Source organism: Martes martes, assembly GCF_963455335.1.
Source record: "Martes martes genome assembly, chromosome: 4".
In the NCBI taxonomy this organism is placed as follows: Eukaryota; Metazoa; Chordata; class Mammalia; order Carnivora; family Mustelidae; genus Martes; species Martes martes.
In genome coordinates, this window is record NC_137891.1 from 79,457,302 (window position 1) to 79,473,031 (window position 15,730).

Genomic DNA, 15,730 nt, shown 5'->3' on the forward strand with positions numbered 1-15,730 from the left:
TACCTCACAAAAAGTGGTCATTTTTCTATTTGTAGAATTGCAGCTATTCTTTTCTTAGATATTTTGTTGAGTTCACTGGATTTCAGAATGATTTGATGGCTATCTAGCTGAATTTCAGGAACCAGACAGAACTAGGGTCCCCTACTCCTGCACCATCTTCCCACCTATGTTCATTTTTAAGTTATGTAAGCTTTCTTTTACTATTTTTTCTGAGAGTTTTTATTTAATCATATATGTTTTAAATTTAGTCAAATACTTTTTGCACTAATTAAAATTATGAGGGTTTTCTTCTTTACTTGTTTGTGTAATAGATTCCTTTGATTGATTTTCAAATACTGAACCAGTCTTGTATCCCTGCCATAAACTCTTTTGGACATGGTGTATAAACATTTTTATATTGGTGAATTCTATTTGTCAATACTTTATGGATGATTTTTGTGTCTATATTAATGAGAGATACTGGTCTATAAGGTTTTTTTTTTTTCTTTTTTGCTTTGGTACTGTCATTATCTGGTTTTGATATTAAGGTAAGCCTCCTAAAAAGTCAGGAAACATGTCCTCCTCTTAGTTTCTAGAAGAGATTATATGTTGAATAGAATTTCTAGTAGAAAGATTTTAATTCTTTCCTAAAAATTTATGTTTTGAGATTTAAAAAAATATTGTTAATTTAATTTCCTTAATAGTTATAGGGTTATTCCAATGATCTATTTTATACTAATTATGTCACAATAGTTTATTTTTTGAGGAAATAAAGTAAGATTGAATCTATTTATTTTAGCTAGCAATAAACTTCTGTTGTTACCATATATCTTTTTTTCAGACCTATGAAAAGATATTGAAGAAGAGTACTAAAAATCCTTATACCCGCTACTCAGCTGAAGAAAGAAATATTACAAATATTTAAGGTTAAAGGTTAGGGTTAAAGTATTATGGTTAAAGGTTTTGTATTTTTCTCTGCCTTTTTTCCTGTTCTTATCTTTATCCTAATAATCATTACCCTGGCTTTGATATTTATTACTCACTCTGATGTCCAAGTAATTGCTTTTTAAAACACTAGTGTGGCTAACCAATATCATATCTAGATTTATACCGTTTGACTTAGATAGCATGTGTTGACAAAAATAGTATTGACATGATGTCATTTTGATTTGTTTCCACAGCTCTCCCAGTGTTTACTCAACTACCTCAGGATACAAGTGTAGAGGTTGGCAAGAATATAAACATTTCATGTCATGCTCAAGGAGAGCCACAGCCCATAATTACCTGGAATAAGGTAAGATCTCAACTAAAAGTGCAGTAATAGTAAAAACACTGACAAGTGTATTGACCCAATGAAAAGAGGTAATGATTCTCATATTGATTTATTATTGTTGTGGTTTTTGTTAGCAAATAATATTTTTTACACTGAAACAAGTTTATTTCCTGCTTCTTTTTTGTTCATTTTTTAAGTAACTACATCTGATTTTGGCTCAGGGCTTTGATAAATTTATCCTTTCTCATTTGCTTGATGATGAAAGCTTCATAAACATAACTAAATTCTTCTAAGGAAAAATTGCTTTTGTCTTACATAAATTTAAGAGTTTTAGTGGCTAGCAGGAAACAATTTTGAATTAATAACTCAGAAGTGGATTAAAAGTAGGGCACTAGCTGTAACAAGAATGAAAACTTGTTTTCAAAACAAAGTAACATGAAAAGTCCTTCTGTAGGTTCAAAACTTAAGTGACTTTAAGGAAATAAGAGCTTTTTATTTATCAATTTTATTTCTTTGGTTCTTTGAGCTGCATTCTTTCAACACAATTGCTTCTTTCACTTTAAGGCTTTTTTTTTTTTTTTAATCAAATTGCAATGATTGGTCTTAGAGTCTGATGTTCTTAAAAAATAAATGAAATGGATTACATCAGAGTGCAGAGTGCTAACCAGAAATGGCATACATCAGAATGACAGTTTTTATAGAAAATTTTGAAAAAAGTAAAGTTTTCACTATGAAAACTTGCAAAGCTATTTTCCAAAAATATTTGGTTTATTTTTGTTGTTGCCATACAGCAACAAGGCTTTAGTTTTGGTGGCTCATTTCTCTTGTGCTATAGCTGAGCATCATGTGGAGTTCTTTATAAAAAAATAAATTTAGTGGTCTCAAAGTTGAACTTTTAAGCTCAGGTACTCTCAAATAGTCTGAATAGTTTTTATAATTTCTTTTGAGTGTAATGTAATTCAAATATATCTTACTAAAAAATAGGCAGTGTGAAAAATATACATTTTGGTCAGTCTCTAGAGCCTTATTTGACATACTAAACGCTGTATCATATAATTATATCAGGAAAATAGCTCAGTCTAATTCCTAAAATGTATCTTTTAATTCCAAATGAATTAATCGAGGGTTAACTATATGCCAGACATTTTGTGTATGCTAGCACATTTAATCTTTATAATAATCCTCTTCTATTCACAAGGCTAAAATGGTGTGAATTAGGCTATTCCAAAAATAAGCAGATAAGGAATTTATTGGAAAGCTAGCTGATAGCTCAGAGACCCTAAGCAAAACCTATAGAACTATAGGGTTAGCCTAAGAGTCCTGGTAGTATATAAGGAGAGCAAGTAGGAAGGGAGTGCTTTTGCAAAGAAGCTTGTGCACCTGATCACTTCTTAGTCTTCTGTATGTCTGGTCTTTTTTCATCTGCCCTCCTGTTAGTCCATCTCATCTCCTCCCCTGAGTTACCAGCCATCCATCACCTTTGACTTATTTTCTAGTAATGGCAAGAGACAACTGTGAGAATCTGAAGACCTATGAAACGTTTTTTGTTTTTTGTTTTTTTTTTTCACTCTGAACCTTTCTGGTTACATTCTGGCCTACTAGTCATCACTGGGGTATGAGTTCTTTTGAAACAGTAGCGCATCTTCAGTTTCCTGTGAGTCTCTTGGGAAGGGGAAGGAGAGAAGCATCTCTACCCCTACTCTATTCCAACGCAGTCCTGGAAAGCCAATTTCTTTTCCTTTTTAAAAATTAATAGCATAATAATGAAAAGTACATAAATCCATACTAATTACAACTTAATACATTTAATAATATTTCATATGAAATGTAGTCATCTTACCATTTTAAGGTATAATTTTAATTGAGAAACACTAGTATATAAATCTTTGCAGGTACATAAAACTTATGAGTACATATATAGAAATAGAAGAAGAATCAGAAATATGAAAGTATTTTATGCCTTTAGTTGGTAGATTTATGAAAATTTTCCTTCTTTTCAAATTTTATTTTTATTATTGTCAGAATCCTTTTCTAGAAGAAAAATATGAATAACCTACATATTCATTATTGAAATGATTATTTTAAAATGATCACAATATTAAATAATTACATAATTGAATTTTGAGTATCATATTTGTTTTAATTAAGAGAGAAAGGTAAACTATACTTCCTAGAAAGCACTTTCTCTCTCTTTTCTTCTCTTCATTAGATTCATAAAATACCTTTTGTAATGCTTGACACAGTAAGTGATCAGTAGATATTTGTTGAACAAATCAAACTATATCAAATAAAATGTAAGATGTTATTTTTTTAGGAATCATATTTCCCTCTTGTGACAATTATTTTCCCTCCCTAGGCAGGTGTTCAGATTACTGAGAGTGGTAAATTCCATGTCAGTGGTGAAGGCATGCTAACCATCTATGATGCAGGGCAAGCTGACCAAGGAAGATATGAATGTGTGGCTCGGAATTCATTTGGCTTTGTTGTGACCAGTATGTTTCTCACAGTTGTAGGTAAGTGTGGCTCCTGATGTGATCTAGATAAATATCTTTGACAGCTTCTACTTCTCATTCTAACTGATTTGTCTCACTACCCAAGTTTCCTTACATTTTTTTTCTAGTCAAATGTATTGATATTAAATCAATGGTATTTAAAATTTTTAAATCTAAGTTTTAAATTTAAACTATATTGAAGGGTATCAAACACCGAAACTATCAATGCCAAAAGTGAAAAAAATAGGAAGGGTTCACAAATGTATATCACGTTTTCTTAGGAAATGAAAATTATAGAATGTAAGATACATTCATAGCTAAATAAAGTGGAGTCAGAGATTTAAGGATAAGTGGAATTTAACATGTATGAGTTACTCTGACATGGTATATTTGGTTCTACAGTAAAATTAAAAATCAATCAATCAATCAAACTTCTAGGTAAGATTTTCCACTATAAGAATAAATATCTCAATATTTTGGAACATTTATAATTGGTCAATGTATTTGCCATTGTTTACATTTTGTCATCCATCATTTAGTTGTAGCCCTCTGCTACTTGTTCATAAATGGTGACTGCTTTAAAAAATTGTCATAGTTTTACAAAAAATAAAATGCTTTTTTTTTTCTTCAATCAATCAGTTTGTATTGGAAATGAGGGAGTCTATTTGTGGGCAGATTCGAATGGAAACCTCAGCTGTGGATATGGGAATGGGGACTGGCTCTGATGATGGACTGGCATGTTCTTCATGTGGGGAAAGAATTCAAGAAAAGCACAGCATGTGGGGACATGTGAATTGACATCAGGGTTGCTTTTTTTGTGGATGGGTTTAGGAGCTTCTGCCTTACTGACAATCAGCAGTTCAAGTAAATGAGTTCAGCTACAAGCATATGGAGTACTATTTTGGGCTTTGCCTGCTTTTTGGTTTCCTTAGAAATGGGCAGATTTCATAAATAGGGTTTTACAGATTTATTTCTTTCCTTTTAGTTTTTCCAGCTCTTACTGGTCTCTAAAACTATTGGGTAACTCTTCTCATTATAAATACAGGCTTGGATAAAAATAGATTTATTTAATTAAGTCACATCCTTAAAGATGTCATTGCCTTCCCTTCATGTAGTACAATAGTTTCATATTCTTACACCTGAAAATTCTCCTGAGAAATCAAACTTTTTGTTTGGGTATTTTATATAAAGTATATATTTTCATTAATGGTGCAGCCATCTTTACATATTTATTATACTGTATAGTAAAAAGTATTCTCTGTAGAATGTTGGCCTTAAAATTATAACAATGTATCTAGTAACTAGCGAATATTTATTCTAGCAGGGTCAGAAATTCTTTATCACATAAAATTTCTTAAAGTTACAAAATCTTAGCCTTATTTGGTATCTGCTATGAGTTCATGTTTTTCCTGATTTAGAATCTGTAATAGTTGTGTTTCTTTTTATAAATTTATAGAGCTCCTTTTCTACTGCTTAACTATTTATGAGATCAATGAAAAAATATTCTTGAGCATTTTGGAAAAAACTTATTATAAAATTTAAATTGCTATCTTTTAGGTTCAAGAGATGCTAGAAATATTTACTACTAAACAAACACATACACAAACAAATATTCTCTCTCTGCCTCTTATTCTCTCCATTTGTCTCTGTTTTGCTCTGCCACATACACACAAACTATAATTACAGTGGTCAACATTTTAGAACCTCCAACATAAGAATTTCATTGTGGTAGACTGAAATTTAACAATCCATTTTATATATACACATTAAAAGTAAAACATTAAGATTAAAATGTATCAGTCACTCTATTTACCAGATTTTAAAATACTGATAAGTAGCATTTACCAATATTCTCCTCTATTGTATAGAGAGCAGAAAGTCAGGCTATAGAGATAGAGTAGTACAAAAGAAGAAGTTACTCAGTCAAGAAGAAAATTATGTTTTTTGCTCTTGAGACATTTTTATAGCAATATAAGGAGAAATTAATTTATATTTGTACCAAATACATTTTATGACATTAGAAATATTTTTTAAAGGTTTTACTTATTTATTTGACAGAGAGAGACACAGCGAGAGAGGGAACAGAAGCAGAGGGAGTGGGAGAGGGAAGAGCAGGCTTCCTGCTAAGCAGGGAGCCCCAGTGTGGGGCTCTATCCCAGGACCCTGGGATCAGGACCTGAGCCTAAGGCAGATGCTTAACGACTGAGCCACCCAGCCACCCCAACATTAGAAATATTTTTATAAAAAGAAGTAAAAATATGAAGATATAAATTTTAAATTTTTGAATACATATAAGATTTAAGTGTGTGTGTATGTATGTGTGTTCACACAACCCAAATTGAAGAATAGGAGGAAATGTGTCAATATAAAGTATCACTTATGGAACATTTTATGACTTAGACCCTTTCATTCACCAGTTATCCTAATTAAAAGGAAAAGACTGTGCATTACAGGAGGATTTTCCAATCTTAATGCCCTAATTAAGCAGTGATGGAATGTTGTAACTCTGCTCATTGTGTAAGAATTGATACAAAGAGTATCATGCCTTGTGAGTTGCTATTCTGTACTGGGAATACAACCACACAAAGTAATCTAAAAGAATAAAAATATACAATGACAATTTAGGGAAAATCTGGGAGATAGATATATATATACACACACACACATATATATATATATGTATATATATATATATATATCATGCATTTGAATGAGTGATGCTCAAAGTAAGGCATTTATAATAGCAAAAGTAAAAAGGGTTCCCACAAATTGTGATTTTTTTTAAGGAGTTTTTTTTTTCTTCATGGGTGTAATAGATTTTTAATAGTTTTAGAAAAATTTTACAAACATTTAAAGCTGATATGGTGTTTACTGGGAACCTATCCTTTGAAGGTGTCCTCAAAATATTTTTTGTTGAGAAATATTACTCACATCAGCATACCTACTTCTCTGGATGATATTTGGCATATGAAAGTTACACATATTACATTAGATCGGCCCAAACTCACAATTTTTATTCAAAACATAATTTATTTTAATACCTTCTACATATATTGATGTGTTGTTAAGTACTGTCAAGTTCATAATTCATAGTATATTCTTATGATTAATTTCTTGCTTGTGAAAATGGTTCAGTCTGAGGACACAAGACATTTACATTGAATATAAACAGTGTGAGATAGTGGGAAAAATCCTGGGTTAAATCAGGAAACTTACCTTTATTGATCTCAGCCACTTTGGATACCTCACCCATAACTGGAATTAATTTTCCCGTTTCTTAAAAAATGTGGAACTGGACACTCAAGAGTCCTTCTTGGCATAGAAATTCTGTTTCTACAATAGCATTCAAATGCGCAAAAATAGTCAGGAAGTAGTTTAGAGCATGTCTACACTACAGAATGTTTACCAATGAGACATTGGAATAATATGTGGACTGGCTAAAAGTGAAATAGTGACACAGCATGGATTAAATGAGAGTTCTGGAGCAGAAATACCACGTAAATACTATTTGTAATGATATAAAAAATAAATGCAAACAATGTTGTCTTCTTTGAAATTCTGAGTTGAGTATCTAATTGTATGTTGAACATTTCATTTTGGATAACCCACAGGTCTTCCGATTCCATATATTAAAAACTGATCTTGAATGTATGCCAGATTGAACTCCTCATTTTCACCTCAAGACTTATAACCTCCTGGCAGTACTTTAATACAGACCATGTTCTGTAAGGAGGAAACCAGAAAGTTTTCTTATTTTTTCCACTCCCTCTTCCTTCTTTACCCTAACTGCCATGTCTCACCAGTTTTTCCTTCAAATATTGCTTCTTTCCCATTTCTCCATTTAACCTCCTCTTTCATAGTTCAATCTTTGGTCATTTAGACTTCTGCAATAACTTTCTAAATGATATTTCTACTTAGAGTATTCTCTACTTTGACTATATTCTCAACCTGATAAATTATAAATGAGAATTAAGGCTACATTAGTTGGTTTTAAGTTAATGAGATCTTTTCTATTATGTTAAGTAAATAACCGGTATTAAACTGATACTAATATTACTACTAAGAAAAAGTTAACATTTATCGGGCATTTACCACTTGTTCCAAGTGTTATTTATCAATTAACTTATTTGATGCTTTTGGGATCTAGTTATTTTTTTGAAATTCTGAATGAATAACTCACTGATTTTTTGACATTCTAATCCAGTTGTTATTGTCTAGATCAAACATCTGTTTCAAAACCATTGTAGTTGTTATACAATGAAATAACTATGAAGTATCAGAAAATTTTAATTGTGTTTACTCAAATATATCAATGAAATGAAACTGATACTAAATCATTTTCAATTGCTATTTAACTGTATTTGTTTATTTACTTTGAATATGACATGAATTAATTTACATAATAATTAATAGCTACGTGATAATCTTGTTTACCTTGGCAAACTTTAATAATACAATGAATGGTGGGATATTTTATAAATAACAGCATATACCTAATATACATATACATATGTTTATAATACCTTTAACCATATTTAATACATTTCCAATCCATTTATACATAAATTCTATATTGAACACATATGTCTATCCTGAGCTAAGCCACATGTTTAAAAAAATTAGCATTAAGTTTTAAGAAGAGATTTTTAGTAGAGTTGTGTTTGGATAGTCATGAAATTATAAGGGAAGAGAATAATCAAAATAAAAGGCTCATCTCAATTATTAAGACCAAAAAAAAGTAGTGTCTTTCCTTTTCCGTCTCTGGAAAAAAAAAAACGGTGGCGCTTGGAAGACAGTGAACCCATTTACATATTCAATGATGCAAAATGATGAGTAAGGCAGAGTTGTTGCTGTCCAAAGAAAATTATTTCACAAAGGCAGTCGTTCATATCCATTTGTATGCTGTGGGAGTGTCTGGCTTCCTAGGAGAGCCCTCTCCAGGCTCAGTGGTTGGTCCGCTGTTCTCTTTAGCAGAAGATTTCATGTGGGAAGGCCTATTTGATTAATGATAGTTGCATTATCTGGCCACTTTTCTTCAGGAGGGAGGGGGAGATAAAGAATACTCAGTTGTGAAAGAAACTCTGCTTTTATTGAGGTCTAGGTATTTTGTGAGAGTGAGGGCAGGGGTGCAGATGTTCTGCTTCGGTGTCCCTCCTCAAGCTCCGCCCCGTTCCTCCCTGACTCCTATTCTCTCCCATCTAGGCTGTGCTCCGACAGAGTGGGCACGCAGGAGTTGGTGGGCCTTTACACCTAAGGGCCCCCTTCCTGAAAGGACTCAAATTTATCTTTTGACTTTATCTTCCTTGGAGGTGATGGAGTCTCATAGATACATGGACAGAACTGAAAGGAGATGTTCACCAGGAACTTTAAACATGCTTAATTTCATAACTCTACTGAAGCTTTTTCTCCTTTTTTAACCCCAAGACTTAACAAAAGAAAATGATCTAGTTCTTCCTCCTTCTCTGCAAGATTTTGCATAAAAAAATGGAGACTATACTCAGAGTTTTCTGATCATTCTACCCCTACAACATTAATTGAGGTAGTTTTAAAGACAAATAAAATATTAACAGTGTTGTTTGATTCTAAATGTGCCCCAATAAACTGAATTCGCTTTGCATAATACAGTGCTCTTCTGGAAACATTTATGGAAATCTTTTTGCAATTTGTACCACAACAACTAAAACAATACTGAGACCGAATGAATAATAAAAAGGTTAGTTTTATCATAAAACTATGAAACCTTAAAAAATTCATAATTGAAATGACATAAGTGAGAAAGAGTTCTTGTTACCACAAATATTTTCTGTGTGAACATATTACATATTTAATGTACTTTTAATAATCTGTGAACAAACAACTTTATGGTTTTCTATTTGTGCACATCAAAATTTAATTATTTCAAACAATGTTTACATGTTCTGCCACCTTTCTTGTTATTTTCCTTTCCTTTTTACATCTCCACACTTGTTGGTTTCTTATTAATAGAGAGAAAAAGCAGGTCAAGCTGAACAAATGACAACACAGCAGCAATCAATAATTATGTGAAGATATGGGTTATTTATGGGATTAGAACATAACAATCACTGAAAGTCAACTTATATTTGCATTGTGACATGTCGTTTTCAAAGAACTTTACATGTCTTTGTATTTAATAATCATATTTGGCCCAACTATATGTTTGGCTCAACTGTATGTTGAAGAAGTCTTATCATTTCCACTCTATGAATGAGTTGGAAGATGAAAAATAGGTGTTGTAAAAAGACTTATGCTTGTAAATTTTATACAACCATAATAGCAAAACTATTTTGTGAACAGAATAAAAGCAAAATTATCAAACAAATGAAATTCAGATGAACATGTTAATTGATGCTTTCCCAAAATTTAAATATCCCTTTCAAGTTCTGTCTGCCACAGTGAACAGCCTTTTGAGTTTTGGCTGGTATTGTCAGCTATGTGATAACTCAGTCCTACATGCAAACTTCGATAGACCCCTGATTGTATTTTATTCACACAGGTTCAGGGGTCCAATGACAGTAATTGTTATGAATTGTTATGAATAAGAACATTATGAATAAGAACACATCATTGATGTCACTCTCCACACTTGAGGTTCACAAGTGAAGGACTAAAAGGGAAACAATAGAGAAAAAGCTAACATCTATAGGCCAGCACAGATTGATTGGATTGATCTCAGTTCCTTTATTTCCAAGTAAAAGTAACAAATTCATTAGGCTCATTCTTACTGACTTATTTTGAACTATCACAAGGCATATCATGTTAGGTATATTGAAAATACTAGGTATTCTCATAGTCATTGCAATTATATTGATTGCTTAATTGATTGATTAATTAATCCATCTCCTTAGAAGCCAATACCCCACTCCCGTCATGCCCATTATGTCGTGTAACAGCTATAATGCATTTATTATATTTATAAATATTAATACTCATATACATAAATAAATATTTTATTTATTAAAATGATTTAATTAAATCTTTTTATTCTCCTTCAGCTTTCTAATTTTTACATTAAGTACTCTTTTTTTAGTATCCATGTGTGTGTCATCCCACCAATTCTAACTGCGGCATGATATTTCATACTGTAAATCCACCACATTTTTTCTCACCCACACTTCCACTGCTGACAATTTTCCCTAATTCCTTTCATACAAAGTTGCAATGAACATTCTCATTCTTTACTCTTTATGGATTTGTATCAGAATTTCTCTAGATATATCTGTAGGACTCAAATTGCTGGGTGAGAGGGTGTCCACATGTCATTTTATTAAGTAAAAACAAAATAAAAAATATACCTAACCCTAAACAAAATCTTGGAAATAAGAGCATCAGTTCTACATTCTCATAAGCCTACCCGTGTCCACTCACCCCTCCCAAAACTTGGCAGTAATCAGCTTTTTTATTTTGCCAGAGTAAGCATAAAATAGAAGCTTATTGATATTTTAAATTTTATTTCTGAGGTCTTAAGTGGTTTTCAACATCTGTCATACACTTAATAACTTTTGGGGTTTCCTCTTTTATAACATGCACGTATATATTTTTTCTTGGTGCATTACAGGAATTCCTTGAATGAAATAGAATATTATTTCTACCTAGAAATACAGAAATTACAAATATGTTACCTATTATTTATTTATCTATGACCTTTTTACCTTTTTTACTTATGTCTTTCCTTGAATAGAAATTATCAATTTCATTTAATCAAATTAATCAATTTATCTTTGCTTTCTTTCAAGTGTCTTTAGCTAATGTATAGTTAATACAATGTTATTTTTGGATTATAAAATATAAAACTGACCTTCTGGAGCTTTAATATTGTGGTTATGATAAAGACTGAATTGAACTGACAGTATAACCTCTAACTCATAATTACTGCCTGTAATCTAGTTTATCTAGAATGTCTTTGAGCAGACCTTGATTTTACTGGTTTTCTTATAATATCTGCATCACTGCTATTTTTTTCTTGAAATTTTTTATGTTGGTGATCTTTTTAGAACAATTAACAATCTAGTATGTATACATTATCATAATATAAAGGAATATTTTGGTAACAACCAGATGTGGAATGCTATTTGCATTAATCTATTGCAAAATACATGAGCATATATATATATATACACACACACACACATATATATATACTTACATACATATAAATGCACATATGTAATATTTTAATGTTATATTGTACTATATAATGTGTTATATAAATGACAATATGTAATCCACACACCTTCTATTTTTATTTAAAGTTTTCATTTTTTTATATCTCTTTTTTGACATTATTTTCAGATACAGTTTTTGGGGCTATACTTACTCTTGTGTTCAATATTCAACAGTGCTAAGGAAGTATTACCATAAATTCTTTAAGTATTATCAAAAATGAATCAAATAATATGGATATACTTAATTGTTTTTCTTATATGGGTCTTTAATGTCCATGATCATTTTTAATAACATTTTCTTCCTTTACCATTAATTTCTTAAACCATTACCCGGAGAAGATTTAATATGTTGAAGATTATCAACTCCACAAAGCTTTCTTTGTCTATAATATTCAACTTGATAGAATTCTCACACACTGAAGAGCTATAGAAACAACATGAATTATTTTTCACTGAAATCTTACTGAGAGTTCAATTCTTGCTTTAAGAAATCTCCATAGGGATGTGATAATATTTACTTCAATTTAATGTTTAACATTAAAGCAAGGTGGCTGAAGAGATAGGCATTTCATACCATTCTGAAGATGACAAATTACTAACAGAGTTGAATCCCATTTGAATCAGTGTTGTAAAAAAGGAAATATTTCACATAGCTTTACTAGATTTTTGGAATGCTTTAGTTCCCTAAATAATGCTGTTACTGTTGCTGGAAGCTTTGGTTCAGGATAATTACCTACTCTTCTGCAATGGACAGTATCATGTGGACACTGTATAACATTTTTATTGTCTTGGAAGTTTCTGTAATGCCATTTATATGAGATCATTCCTAACTTCAAGGTTTGTTTGATACTTTTAATCATGGAATTGATTTTCAAAGCAATACAGGGTAGACAAGCTGGCGATGACTTTGTTGAATCATCCATTCTTGATGCTGTACAGAGGGTTGACAGTGCAATTAACTCCACACGAAGACATTTGTTTTCACAGTAAGAATTTATTTTATTTTGATTACAAAATTGTTTTCACTTCAGTCCTACTTGGTTTTTATAATCTCCATAAATCACAGCAGGCATCGTGCATAAGATTGCCAAAAGCGGGTGTTTTCTTCAGTCTGTGTGTGGGTTATCACCCTCTAGGCTCTCCACCACTGCCAGCTCAGTCTCAGAGAAAATTAAACTTGTTCCCCATAGAATCTAAAAGGAATAAATCTACATTGCAGATCCACTCTATGTTGTCCCATGATAGGTATCAGGTAATGGGTTCTGTTATGTCAGGGTCCACCAGGGCCAGACCCAGTGCTCCTGGCACTCCAGGAATTGAAAGTGCTCATCAATTTGATCACATCTGGTCATAAACTGATAGATCACAGGTGAAAGCTTTGTTTAGGATATGTAGTATTTTCGTTATTTTAATTTGAATCAGAACATATTTAGTGTAGTGAAGCCTTCAGGTTCTATAAAGTCCCCATCAGTTCTGATGGAGGTACATGGGATGCTTTGCATCATCTGACATATTAGAAAACATGACTGTTGTCTTTAAAGTCAAATAAAATATACGCCCAGCCTTTGCAGCTGTTGGTCTAAAGGAATACCTTATAATGCCATAATCAAGTATAGCTCTGTTCCTGCATACCCACAAACAGCATGGCTTGCTGATCATGGACTTGTGTTCTGGAGCCACACACCTTATTTATATTCTTATTATGATTCCTCACTATGTCACTTTCTATCTGGGGACCTTGGGCAAGTAACTAAGCATCTTAGTACCTCCCACTTCTTGCCTATTAAAATGGGGATAATGACAGAATCTGTTTCATGGACATACTTGCTAGGAAGACTGAACAATACAGATAAAGTGTCTCAGCAGTGTCTGCCATAGAGAAAGGGCTTACTCTAAGTGAGTTATTAATATCATTACTATTGTTCTATGATCTAAAGTTATGATTTCAGATGTAGAGGACCAGACATGCTTTAGCTGACCAAAATATCTAAAATGGTTTCACATTCTTAGTGACTAATACTCTTTTCACTTATTTAGCTCAATTCCTCAATGCATATAAACCACTACTGGGTGCCGGTTGGTAGGTTTGGTATGTGGAATATAAAAATGAATAAGGCACCATCTCATCCCTGACAGAGTCCTTCTATAGTAGAAGAGACAATATGTCAACAATTTAAGTACATCTTATTGTGTATGTAAGAGATGTGTATGAGCATACAGAAGTAATTGAGAAGGTGGTAACTTGTCAGACTTATCAGGAAGATTCATGGGGAGAGCAATGGTTATGCAGGGTTTTAAATGTAAGCAGGAATTTCCAGGCAGTTACATTTGAGGAAAGAGAAGACAGACAATACTCAACACCCAGAAACTGAGTGTATTGCACACTGTTTCAGAGGGTTTACTGAGCCCCCTAGGACATACGTGTGAACACCAAGTTTATAACTTTCACCATAGATGTTGCTTTTTACAAAAAAAAAAAATGTTCTTTAAATCATTGATTCATTAAAAATAGAACTTTTGAGTTCAGCACTGTCACTGGCATTTGGGATTCACTCATTAACAAAATAGGAAAAGAACTCTCCGTTCCCCCTGTGAAGCTTATTTTCTGGTGGTGAAGCTTTTCTTCTTCTTGATTGTTTGGGAACTATATTCTTAAATGCACAGTGAGATTCATGGATTCTGCAGTTTTGCCTTATGAACAGTAACGTCTTTTGTCATTTGCAGAAAACCTCGCACCCCTGGTGATCTGCTGGCTCAGTTTCGTTATCCGCATGACCCATTTACTGTGGAGACAGCAAGAGCTGGGGAGATTTTTGAGCACACACTTCTGCTGATCCAGGAACATGTGAAGCAGGGGCTCACTGTTGATTTGGAGGGCAGAGGTCAGCTTCTGGGAGGCGTTTTGTTCTTAGCTTATGGTCATTTGCAAAACTGACCAAAACCCTTAGTTTTTAATCTTCAAAACACCATGTGAGGTAGACATTAATTTACCACTTTGCCAAATGAATGCAGATATTTCCTGTAAGAACTGTAATTCAAAAGAAAGGATGATAAATAGATATTCAAACCTGTCAACTTCTATCAGCTATATATGTCTAGTAAATCTAGGGAGCCCATTTTAGGCGAACTTACTTTTGGAATCTGAAAGATATTACTCCTTCCTATGAAAAAGGCTTTATTCCCAGGGTAATGGTCCTCTCCTTGTTACTGGAATCACCTAAATCATTCAGTGAATTTATTTGAATTCCTTTCTCTACCTATAACATATATATCCTTCCCAATCTTTTTTGTTGTTGCTGTACTAAAGTTCTCTTGTATTTTTTTTTCTAAAACCAGACCTTTATTTAGTAAATGTCAAATGAGAGTGATGTAGAAATCTTTCTGATTTTCTAAGTCTTTCTTTTTAAAGTGAAGTAAAAATGTGATCCTTTGCTATACACTATTTGTTCTGTGAGCACAACAGCAACTTCTAGAGGTTTCTTTACTCCCCTTCAGAAAATAAACCAAGATGCTGTGCACAAGTGCCTTTCTGTGCTTGGCTCACCCCTTAGGTGCCCTATATAATTACTTAAAAAGCTCTATTTATTAGCTCCCATTGATCCATTGTGTCTTGGGTTTCAGAGTTTCCTTAACTAAAACATCCAAGTGAAATTTTCATTTAGTCCATATTAGCACTTGAATCAAAGTTCTGGCTGTTTAATTCCAAGTCTTGGAATTTTCAAGATTAACGTCTAAATTCATAACTAGAGAATAAGCAATCAATATCTACAGAAATTTAACTTTGCTAAAATATGCATCTATTG

At 32.4% G+C, this 15,730-nt stretch overlaps 1 protein-coding gene across 1 annotated transcript in view; it reads left to right on the plus strand.

Annotated features, from left to right (window-relative positions):
* PXDNL (peroxidasin like) overlaps positions 1 to 15,730 on the plus strand; it is a 456,789-nt gene that overhangs the window by 360,362 nt on the left and 80,697 nt on the right. Inside the window, exons 13-16 of the mRNA XM_080802773.1 lie at positions 1,161 to 1,273; positions 3,609 to 3,765; positions 12,805 to 12,913; positions 14,652 to 14,809. Coding sequence (XP_080658899.1) covers positions 1,161 to 1,273; positions 3,609 to 3,765; positions 12,805 to 12,913; positions 14,652 to 14,809 — 537 coding nt within the window. The remainder of the gene's footprint in view (positions 1 to 1,160; positions 1,274 to 3,608; positions 3,766 to 12,804; positions 12,914 to 14,651; positions 14,810 to 15,730) is intronic.